We start from the raw sequence: 12,045 nt of genomic DNA on the forward strand, positions 1-12,045 counted from the left end.
GGCTTGAAGATCGAGGTATCTGTTTGTTTTAAGGATGTTTTTACCAAGGCAGAATTAAGGATGTTTATCTTAGATTAACTGTGTAGACCCATAACTTTTCAGTGTAATATTAATTTTGAAATTCCAAGCTTTGATTTGTTTTTTTTACTTGTTTCATTTTTGAAGAAATGACAGCATTTTAAAGTGGTTTCCGTTAAGTAATTGATAGCTATTCCAAGTAGACATGTTTTTTGTTTTTTTTTTTGCCTGTAAACATCCTTTGTTTTAAAGAATATTTTCAGAATTGTTCAGTTACAGGACTTTCTGCGGAGCTTGCCAGCTATACAGGGACTGTGTGAGAGGACCGTACAGGGTATAGAAACTATCAGGCTCAATAACATACGTAGAAACATCAAAATGTTCTTTTAAAATAACCACATAACACTACTAGTAGCTAATCACTGTCCAAAGAGTCAGTCTGACCTAACCCGTATGAATATGAAGATAATCATCCAAACGTGAACTGTGTACAAACTTGAGGTCATGATGTCTCCCTGAGTCTTTAGACAAACCAAACCAAGTGTTATGCTGCTGTTTGTAACTTTGCAGAGTGAAAAATGTCCAAATATTGTCCCTTTTCAGTGCTGTTTCTAAGAGTTCCCTGAGCAACTGTGAAACTGATAAAAAGCAGGTCAATTTGCTGCAGCTATTTGGGAAATTTATTAGAGGTTCCCTTTACAGCTACTTGTTTGTTCTTTTCTTCTCCCTGTTAAAGCCAGTGTGTTCAGAAGAGGAATCTTACTGTCAACCTCTGCTGGTTGAGATTCATTCCTAGTTGCATATTTGTGTGCACTGTAGCCTTGTTAGAGTTAATGAGTATGTCTTTGATTAGGTCAATAATAATATTAGTGATACAAGATCTTCTGATTAGCAGAACAATCTATAATGAGGATCTGACAAAATTCTCTTTCAATGAGTTGCTGAATTTATAAAACGTGTGTGAAGTCTAGTGATCAACCTTGTAAAAAACTAGAGAATTTGGAGGACGTTCTGTGATTGGCATGAGAAGGGAAAGATTATCTTGCCATGTTGCTTTCATTCTAGAATTTCTTCAAGCCAGGTAGACATGAGCCCAAGTGCTACCAGCATTAAAGTCCAGTTTGCAGCAGTTGTAGGCTAGTTTTCATGAGGCTAGGTGGACAGCGTAGAGGCCATCAAATGTATTATGTGCCTCCATGATGCTCTGTCCTGAGCCAAATCTAGCGCACTGCTGGGTAGAATGCCTATGAGGAACAGGTGTCTGACGCCATCCAGCCACCGAAGCATTATGTATTCTCAGCTTCATCTCTCTACTTATCAGGGTGTTTGGTTGTGAAAGATGCTCTTAATGAGGTACATCATTACTGATGACAGTTTTGCAGTGAGGGCTTCAAGTTCTTTCTTGATGCTGCCCATGTTATCGACAACAGAGCCAAGGTAGGTGATATCACTAACAATATCAACTGAGTGGTCATGCACTTAGATGCTAGAACCCACAGTATATTCAAAATTGCTGACTGGAAGAATTTTTATTTTACCCCAAATGGGAGAGTAGTTGTAGGATTCAGAAGAATGGTTAAATGATTAACTCTATTCCTGTAGGTAGGCACCCAGATGTTTCTGAAGGCTGTTGACAGCCTGAGATCAGTAAAGCAAGCTATGATTCATGCTTGGAGCTTAATATTGGTACGCTCTCACAACTCCCCTTTAGAGACAGTGAAGAGAGAGTTTCATTATGTATGTTGTTGAAGATTCTGCTTCTCATCACTGCAAACTGATTTGAAGGATAGGAGAGCGATATGTACTGTCTTGTAGAGAGGCTTCCATCATTTCTGCACCTCGCTACATTTGTGTTTAGACCCTTCTAGAATTCAGAACAAAGATTACATGTACGTTCCATTTGAAGCAGAAAATTGCTTTGCCTACTTTCTGTCCTGAATTGCTCAAGCAGAGTAAAATTCAATTGTTGGACGTGCATAGGGCACCACAGGTTTACATAATGGATCTCAGCATGGAGGAAAGTGCTATTTAGAAAGTAATATCTGAGCCAAAATTTTTAAGATATTAAAGATTTGTAAGGCATGTAAAACTTCATCAGACATTATACATTAATGTACAGGTGCTTGCAGAAGTGGTTGTTGGCAGATGGTGTTGCAGTTGGCTCTGAGATACCATGCTTCCCTAATTCAGGTGCTTGAAGTGTTTTGGGAGAAGTCGGGGGTCTGGACTGGTATAGAAGATCAAAAAGTAAAACCATTTTTTTCTTACTTAGTGATTTTCTTTCTTTGAGATCTCTGTACCAGCCCAGGCACCTTTTGGTTGTAGCTTTTCCGTACACAGTTTCCATTACAATATACATGTTCATATTAGTTATTTTAATTGTTTGTCAGCAGAATTTGTGTGGTTCCAAGTATTGTTTTCAATGTATTCAACTGAAGCATGAAGAACAACTAGACTTCTGATTTATAAAGATGTTCTAATGACATGGTAACCATGAGAATAAAACCAGAACACTTTGTGATATAATAAGAGAATCTAGAAATATGTATAATCTTATTTATGATATCCTGTGTTTTATATACAAGTTTGTGATAAGAAAATACCTGAGCTATATAAAAATTTTTTTTTATTTTTTGGGTATCGTCACATTACCGTTTTGAAAAAGCAAGACAAGGCATTGTAGGAGCACTTCTTTGTTGGGGGTACCTTCCTATAGACTACAGATATAGTGATACCATGTGTAATTGTTTAAAGGAAACTTTGTTCAGTGCATCAGTGCAAAATTGAAAAAGGATGATAACTTTAAGACCCATTGCACCACTTAAACTTGTTGTATAGTTGGTTAGGAGGAACCATCCATCTGTAGGACAGCTCTGGAAGGGGATCCTTCTCCTGCATGTGGCTGGGGGATGTCTCTGTATTAGTTCCTTCTATGCTGAGATGTAATTGAGGTTCAGAGGTGGACCAGAGGAAGGGCCACAGACTTCATGGTTAAATGGATCCTGTGACTGTAAGAGTCCAGGTAACACAAAGGAACTGTAACTTGCACTTCCCAACTATACGCTGGAGTAGTGGCGGTAGAGGTGCTACGCTGCAGCTCTGCGTCTTTTTCCCTAATCCCTTCCATGCTCCACCTACATATAGCTCAGTAATTTAGGATTTGTTTTGAAGTTATTTTCAACCCTAAGGAGAGATTTTTGCCTACATTTGTTAAAACTGGCTTGTATTTCAAACACATTTTAATTACAGTTGGTCATTGAAGTTTTTGACATGGTCACTTGTCATTGGTATTATGGGAGCTCTTCACATTGAGCAGATCAGAAGAGCTTTTGAAGAAGCTTTTATACAGCTGTCTATCAGTGAGATTCTGTACATGTTTTTTGTATGTATACTCAACCTCTAAAAGTGATGTGACAATAAAGTGAAATGATGATGATGATAGGGGTTCTCTAATATGGAAAGTGCTATAATTATAAGGGCCAGTGGGAGTTTGGTGATTCATTGGTTAGGGTAATGGACTGTTAAAAAGAGCAATTATAAAATGGTTTAGTTTGATATCACAAAAAATATTTTTTAAATTGTTGTTTTTTAATAAGAATCTAAATAGGACAGGGATGCAAGGATTTATGGCATCTACAGAAATGTTCTTTTACTCAGCTGAACTGCTTAAAGCCCTATAATAGACACATCTTACAGTTGGACAAGTTTTTATTGCTGTGCTAATTCAGCCTGCTTTTTAGCAGGTTCAACTAATGTGGTAAAAACTGGTCCAGTGCGGGAGCCTTCTCTGCACTGTGTGTGTCTACACTGAAAAAAAACCTTATGCAATAATGAGTCTCCGAGCACAGGTGTTATGCGCTATGGTGCTAAAAATGTCAATGTAGAAATTCTAGCTTGGGCTCTGAAGCCCTGGAAGGGAGAGAGATTTCACAGCCAGAGCTCCAGCCCAAGTGGAAACATCCTCTTGGCTATTTTTCCTGCTGTAGCATGAAACCCCTTGAATCGGACTCTGTAGACCTGAGCTCTAAGACTTGCTGCTGTAGGGAGGTTTTTTTTTTGCAGTATAGGTGTATACTTCAAGGCTCCCCGGAGGGTCGGCTAACCAGATGGTAGAACAGATGGCAGGGTTTATTTTTGTAAGATTGTCCAGTGTAAATGCAGCGTAGGTGACTTTGGTTTCCCATGACAGCTACGTTTGACTGGTACAGTGGAATGGTTGATCTCGAAAGTGAGATTTATGTATGCAAGAGACAGAGCTTTCTCTAACAGTCCATGACTTTGAACCTCTCTTCTGGAAGAGATTTGATTGACTATAACCTTCAGAGTATTCAGAATAAAATATAAAACTCACTTCTTCAACCTAGGTTTCCCACAAATCAAATATTTAAAAATAAATCAAAACCCAAATACCTAACCATACAAACAAACCAAGAACAAAACAAACAAATCCTACTCACCTTCCCACCCTCTAACCCCCAATGCTATAGAATGGGAAAAGAGAAAAAGAGATGTCATCTTATATTCACTTTAAAATGTATGTTGATCAGGTATCATAGTGATTGGTACAGCATACAAATATATGTACAGTAGAACCTCAGAGTTAAGAACACCAGAGTTACGAACTGACCAGTCAACCACACACCTCATTTGAAACCTGAAGTATGCAATCAGGAAGCAGCAAAGGTTCTCTTCCTCCCTATCGCTGCCCCCCAAAAAGAGGCAAATGCAGTACAATACTGTGTTAAACATAAACTAAAAAAATAAATAAACGGAACCTTTTTTCTTCTGCATATTAAACTTTCAAAGCTGTATTAAGTCAATGTTCAGTTATAACCTTTTGAAAGAACAACCATAACATTTTGTTCAGAGTTGTGAACAACCTCTTAATCAGTTAGCCTCTTAGAGCTGATATGGCGTCGTGTGTGTGTGTGTGTGTGTATGTGTATGTGTATACACACACACATACGCTCTTCTTATATGTTCCATTCTGTGCATTCGATGAAGTGGGCTATAGCCCACGAAAGCTTATGCTCCAATAAATTTGTTAGTCTCTAAGGTGCCACAAGTATTTTTGTTCTTTTTATGGATACAGACTAACATGGCTGCTACTCTGAATCCATTCCCAACGTGTTTTGAAAGGGTCATGTTAAATTAAAACTCCCTCTTTAAAATGTAATTTGCAATCTTGCCACTGGGTGGAGCAAAATTTTAACAAATTGCAAAATATGATCTATTCCAGTGGTTCTCAGCCACGGATCAGGGGGCCCTGGGGGGCCATGAGCAGGTTTCAGGGGGTCCTTTGAGCAGAGCCAGTGTTTAGACTCACTGGGGCCCAGGGCAGAAAGCCAAAGCCCCACCGCATGGAGCTGAAGCCTGGGGCCCTGAGTCCTGCCATCCAGGGCTGAAGCCAAAACCTGAGCAACTTAGCTTTGCAGTTTTCCCTGTGGCATGGAGCCCCAGGTAATTGTCCTGCATGTACCCCGTAACACCTGCCCTCGCTTTTGTATGCAGAAAACCAGTTGTTGTAGCACAGCTGGGCCATGGAGTTTTTATAGCATGTTGGTGGGGGCCTCAGAAAGAGAGAGGTTGAGAACCCCGTATCTATTCAACATCAGAATGTTCCGTAACTTGAGAAAATACCAACTGCAGTGTTGGGTATGCCTTGGTAATATCAGGTCTGTTCCTCAAGATTAAATATATTGAAGATTATTTTCCATATATGATCTTTGGATTCTTGTTGATGGCACAAAAATATTAAACTAGATTTATTTGCACAATCAGCAGAGTGCATTCTGGAGTCAGTAGTATGTTACAAGCTGAAAGATTCAAAGAAGACATGTTTGGGCACATATGTTTAATTTTTAGTTTTTGTTCAGTGGCATGTGTTACATAAGAATAGTAGGCTATTTTATTAGAATTGAATAAGTAGTGATTAGCTGACTTTCCCTCTTCCTTCAGGTATATCTCTTAGAGTTGCGTGATGTGTGATGAATTGGAAATTCTGAACAGGGAGATTGAGCGGTTATTACGGAGCAACATCGTGGAAGAAGGCACTTTAAATTCAGACCCTCTTCAGCCATCTACCACTGACTCCTTGGATATAGACACTGATTCAGAGAATGAAGCAAAGTACAAATTAGTGCAGGTACCCAATGCCTTAATAAACAGTAATAGGGTTCTCAAAATCAGGTTATACCGCTCTCGGTTTTTTGTTTGTTTTGTTACTGAAAGATTTGAAATGTACATGGGAAGTATTTAGAAAGCAGAGAATAACCTGAATTTGTGCACATGAAGCATTAGTTTATCTGTTGCTGTCAGTGGTAGAAAAATTGTTTTGAATTTCTTTACTATTTCATGTATCAGCTGAGAAGAATGGCACATTTCTGTTTTCATTTGTAAAATGTAATGGCACTGGGGAGAATGTGGAGATGATAATTTCCCATGAAGTAACAAGTAGTTAAAAATAGCAAATATGCTTTAAGATTCTGGGGTTTGTGAACTTGAACAGTTTGAGTTGAACAGATAAATTGTAGGGAAGATACGTTGGAACATATAGGATTGTATATCTTAATTTATCCTTACATTTGCCTCTCTCCACCTCTGGTACATTACCAGGATTTATCCTTATCATGCTGAAATCCTTGTTCGTGTTTAATCACTTTTACCTTTACTGTTGCGATTCCTGTTGCAATTGCTGCTAAATCATTATTCCAAGAAATGGAATCATGTTACCTTTTTTCTCAGTCACTGGCTTATCTTCAAGTTCAATTCAAAACTGACTTTCTTTATTGGTTCTATCCTGCCTCCTGTTCCCAAGCCTGCTTGCTGTACTCCAACTGGGACAGGCTTTTCTGTACTTCTGTACAGTTAGCTTTGTTCCTGTAGTAAAGTAAGTTCCTGATTCTGAAATATTCTTGAAAAAGATTTGCCAGCAGAGTTAGCTGCTGTGGTAGAGGGAGATCTCTTAACAAATGGTTAACAGCCTTTCTTTGGCCTAGTCTAGCTTTCATGAAGCATTTAAAAATTTTTTTGCCCCATTCATGCAGGCTTTACCTGCTGATAAAACCATGTTTCTTGAAAAATATTCAAGGATAGATTTTGAAAACTGTTTGAGTTTGGGAATCTTTGTAGAGTGCATGTGACCATAGGGACAATTTCTCACTTGTGGAGCTTTACCTGGAACTCTTAATCTTCCCTACTTTTAAACCACTAACTAATTTCTGGTTTTTAAATCTTTGAACTTATGGTCTTGTCCACACTTACAAATTTTGCCACTCTAACTATGATAGGATAGTTAAATTGTATAGCTTATTCTAGTTTGGCAAAGTGAAATAAATTGTACTGGTAAAAAGTGACCTAAATCAGTATAATTGCATCTGAACACGCATAACTAAGGGAATGAAAAAAATCACACTCCTTGCCAATATAGTTATACTGGTAAAGGTTTTTAAGTGTAGACTAGGCTTAATTTTTTGTTGTAAAATTGCGTTTGACTTGTTTTAAAACACTTTATAGTGTAAAATATTTGATATCAAGGGATGACACACACAAATACACTGTCTTTAGCAGTTAGGGTATGTTGGCTTGACTGAGTCTCTTTAAACTCTGTCTTGAAAACACTATACAAGACCAAGAGAAAGTGAAAGAATAGAGAATTTATCCTTCTGCTAAGTGGTAGCTCACAATTAGATACCTATATCTGGCTGTTGGGAAAATTTGTAGGAGTAAAGCTGGTGTTAATCAGATTTATCTAGGATCGTTAGCTTCAATTAGTGATGTTAAACTTTGCTTAAGTTTTTTAAAAATAGGATAATGTTTTTCTGCATTTTCAGTACTGTTAGAAACATCTAAATATAGATTATGTACTTTAATTTCACTCTTGCTGAGTTATTAAATACTATTATTAAAGTTAACTTGTTTTGTTAAATTTCTATTTAGTACACTGTTGTGCTATGAAAATCTTAATGGCTTCTAAACAAATTTATCAGTATACAAACAACATTCCTTATGGCGCTGAAAGATCAGTTTTAACAGTGGAGCTTTGATAGTATTTTTTCCCCTTTACAATAATACTTCTACCTGTTTCAGTCCATTTCCTGAGGAAAAACTGATGAAGAAACAAAATGTGACGGTTTCTTTCAAGTGCTACAGATGCACTTTGCCTTTTACTTTCTGTTTTTTTACGAAAACTATCTCAATTTACAGACTTATTTTTTAATAATGAGAACTTTGTAGCAATTTAAAGCATTACATACAATTGACCTGTTTGTGTTGTCTGATCTGTGGGAATTGTCTAATACAGAGTGGTAAAGTAAATTAATAAAACTGTATAAACTTTTTTAATTGTTTTTTTCTTTTCAGGAGCCTACAACTGGAGGATTGATATCTGAGTCTTTGGATTGTCATCAAGATGAACCATGCACTTCTGAATTATCAAATTCAGCATGTGCTTTAGGGATTATGCTGAATGACTCTGATCCACGACTGCTGCCCTCTTCTCGCTCTCCCTTTCATTTAGATCTGCAGGGAGAAACCATCCCAACCTCTAATGCTGTGTCAGGTAAAGCATATAGAGGACATTGAAGAATCTACCTATTTCTTTAAGTTTTATCTGGAATTTAAATCTCAGAATTTGGATTTCCTCTGCTGTTCTCTTAACATTTCTTCATCTTCCAAGGTAAACAAATACGTAAAATATTGTTTGATCTGTTGCATCATAACTACTTTGATTTTCAGTTTCTTATTAATATCAGTTTAAAGTTTTCTAAGATTTTAAAATTATAATCTTGTTGCTACGTAAGATCCTTAAAACTAAAAAATAAATATAATGTTATTTTTAAACATGATCTTCCAAAGAGTTTAACAAAATTCCATCAAATTTAGAAATGATTCGCAAATGCTCCAATAGCTAGGCTAGAAAGGTGATTCGGCATTTTTATTACCTTACTATTAGCTTAAAAGTCTTTTTTTTTTTAATTCTACTGCAGCATTCTTGTTAGTCGTTTCCCACTTCAGTGATGCTTAAGCATGCACTAGTTTGATGATTATATCAACAGTACAATCCCACTGAAGTTGTCTTACAGGGAATCTTGTAAGTGCTATGTTTTCAAACACTATTTTGTGGATTTGAAAAGTTTCCTATTTTAGCTTTGTTAATTACTTTATAAATGATAGCTTATTTTTTAAAAAAGAGAGAACTTCACAGGCCATTCGTTTTTAGTTTAAGTAGACAAATACATGGCACCATTTTGTCATGGGCTAACTCTACAGGGTTTTGTCTCTGATATGTTACAAGTGTAACACATGCTGGTACACTACAGGAAACAGGAGCCATCTCATCAGGACTGCACATTGCAAGATGTAAAAATAGTGAGATTTAAAATAACATGATAGCATGTCTAAGCTCATATATTAGCTATTGGAATTATGGGTAGATATCTGAAGCTGTTGGAAATTTGTTCAGTTTCTTCAGCAATCGCCATAAAATGAAAATAGGATATGATTCATTTTTGTTATAGTGCATTAAATGCTTGTGAAAGAAATACAAAATTGAATCCTATGGAGCTGCTGCTCTCAGTCTAGAGACAATTGGCTTAAGTTCCATGGATGGAACAGAGATTAGCAATGGTTTTAAATTTTAGTTGTAGCTCAGATGTGTTAATAGTGTAAAATTCATTAGTCAGCCAAGATAAAGTTCCATAACCTTTCCAAGGAAAGTGTATGAAAATAGTGTTTAATTTTACCGATTTGTGGAAGTAAATCCGTATTTATCCTGTGATGAGTATACAACAACATGTGTACTACTGATCACAAAATGTATTTATTATTCCTTCTTAGCAAGGATTTACATTGCACAAAACTTGTTTGAAATGCAGCAGCACATATGCCTCCTGGTTTTAGTGACATGCCCAAATTGTTCTTTATTTTGGATCCTGATAAAGTTGCCTTATGTATGTTATTTCTGTCACTTGCTTCCTGCTGTTCTCTCAGACCTGGAGAGGGATTCTTAGAAGCTGTGTGCCTCACATCAACACTAGCTTTCCCCTACAGTTCAGCTTGTGACGTTTCCAGGTCATTTCCCAGAACTCTTCTCTGGCACAACATACAGCTTGGAAGCCTTGACACAGAAACCACATCAAAGACCATCCTTATTTGGGTTCCTTTCAATGTGTTGAGTTTTTTTCAGAGAATTTGTTGATAAGGCTTTGAGAAATTCTTCTGAACTGAACAAGATTATAGTTAACCAGTCCCATTAGTGAGACTCCTCTAGAGGGAATGTATAATACCTTTTGCTGAATTACTAACTACCAACATTACTAAAACAATCAGTCCTTTCATTCCTTCACCCACTCAACTCCACTGAGGAACGAAAATACTTCCCAAACACCATCTAGAGAAGGCATCCTAGAAGTAACTAATCTAGTCCGTTAGACACTTTCTTCTCCTGGACTCTTAAAATTGTTGAGACTGATGTCCTTTAAAATTTTCAGGAATACCTTCCTCTTAACTTTTTTTCATTGCCTCCCCATTGGGATCACAAGAAGAGCCAGGCAGTTCTGGACAGCATGGTGAAACTTATCCAAGGGGCCATTGTCTTTTCCAGAAGAAAGAATACTTGCTTTTGATAGAGATTCTTCCATGATGAAAAAGAAAATAGGATATTTCTGCCCCATCCTGGACTCGTCTGGGCTGAATCTGGGTTCACGAAATCTCACAGAATTCTGGCATTCCTGATACAATAGGTTTTCTATTAAGACTACTTAGGTTTCATCTGATTTGGATCCAGAAGAGTCCCAGGACCAGTAATAATAGTAAGAAGTTACTTATGGACCCAGGGTATTGAAGGGAGATGTCTTAACATCTGATAGTGTCCTCAAATTATACTGGGGAGGGGAGGAAGAGAGTACAAATTGTCTGTTTTGAGGAATCTCTTGATAAAGGAGTCTTCAAAACTGAGTACAGGGACAAGAAGATGTTGCTATTGGCCAAATGCCAGAAGAGAAGTAGATCTTCAGAGAGTAACAGTCCTCTCCAGTTTTCTTCTCATACAGATGACAGTGACTGAATTAGATGGCAGTTGAACAGATGATGAGGTGAAATGTCTAGAAGCCTCTTCTCTAGACAACCTTCCACCAACCACAATAATGCTTGACTTGTCCTCTTCTTCCACCTGAGGAGATCGGACTCTTGAGCAGGCATCTCTGATTCTCAGCCAGGAAGGATGACAAATGTTGGAAATATTCAGTCTGGCTCCCAGAGCTTAGTAACGTACAGCCAGAAGATGGCAGCTGACAAACTACTACCAAAGCTATAGAGATGTATTTACCTTCCTAGTCTCCATATAAGGGGCTTAAAAATGATCCTTATATTGAAGAACTTATAATGATTTCTGCAAGTATCAGAATTCAAAATAAAAACACTAAAGTCCACTTTGACAGCTGTTTTTCAGATCAGTTTCCTCATCTCTATCAGTCTCGAAGATTTGCCTACCTATCCTGATCAGACCATCACTCTGGCAAACCATGTTCTTATGTGGTCAGAAACATTTCCAGTAGAGGGCACTATGCTTTGACCTTAATTACTCTCTAACAGTATTCACAGAAATGTACCACTTGTTTGGATGGAAACTTTAGGCCTGGACTTAATGCAGATTTTGTATAACTGTTTTGGTTAGGTGTGTGGTTGGTTGATTTGCGCTTATACAGATAGGTAAAACCAATGTGGATGTAGTCTTACTGTTATAACTTATTCTCCTTCTCTTATGGGAATAATCTGTACTGGTATAAGCCACCTTTACACTGATATAACTGTGTCCACATTACAGAGGTTGTACAGTTTTAATTATGCTACTATAATATGTGTGTCTATACATGCCCTTAGAAAAAGATTTGCATCCTGATAAGAGGATCCTTGCAGGGCAGAACAGGACATCAGTTTTATGGTTCATTTCCCCTAAGTAAGGGGATTCATGGTGAATTAAGAAAAAAATCTGCTTAATCCAACTCAGGCCATTCAGAACTTTGAAGT

At 37.3% G+C, this 12,045-nt stretch overlaps 1 protein-coding gene across 7 annotated transcripts in view; it reads left to right on the forward strand.

Moving 5' to 3' along the window:
• The window catches only part of DIDO1 (death inducer-obliterator 1), a 91,704-nt gene that overhangs the window by 15,957 nt on the left and 63,702 nt on the right, over positions 1-12,045 (forward strand). For 4 of the 7 annotated variants that reach the window (XR_003996548.1, XM_030533562.1, XM_030533567.1 and 1 more), the window contains exons 2-3: positions 5,977-6,163; positions 8,380-8,578. Coding sequence is in view for 5 of the 7 variants with exons in the window: in XM_030533562.1 (XP_030389422.1) it covers positions 5,999-6,163; positions 8,380-8,578 (364 nt within the window). In the remaining 2 variants the exon portion in view is untranslated. Of the gene's footprint in view, positions 1-5,976; positions 6,164-8,379; positions 8,696-12,045 lie in introns of those variants that run through there. The other 3 variants (XM_030533564.1, XM_030533563.1, XM_030533565.1) reach the window with 2 other exon arrangements.

This window comes from Gopherus evgoodei, chromosome 14 (assembly GCF_007399415.2).
Source record: "Gopherus evgoodei ecotype Sinaloan lineage chromosome 14, rGopEvg1_v1.p, whole genome shotgun sequence".
Lineage (NCBI taxonomy): Eukaryota > Metazoa > Chordata > Testudines > Testudinidae > Gopherus > Gopherus evgoodei.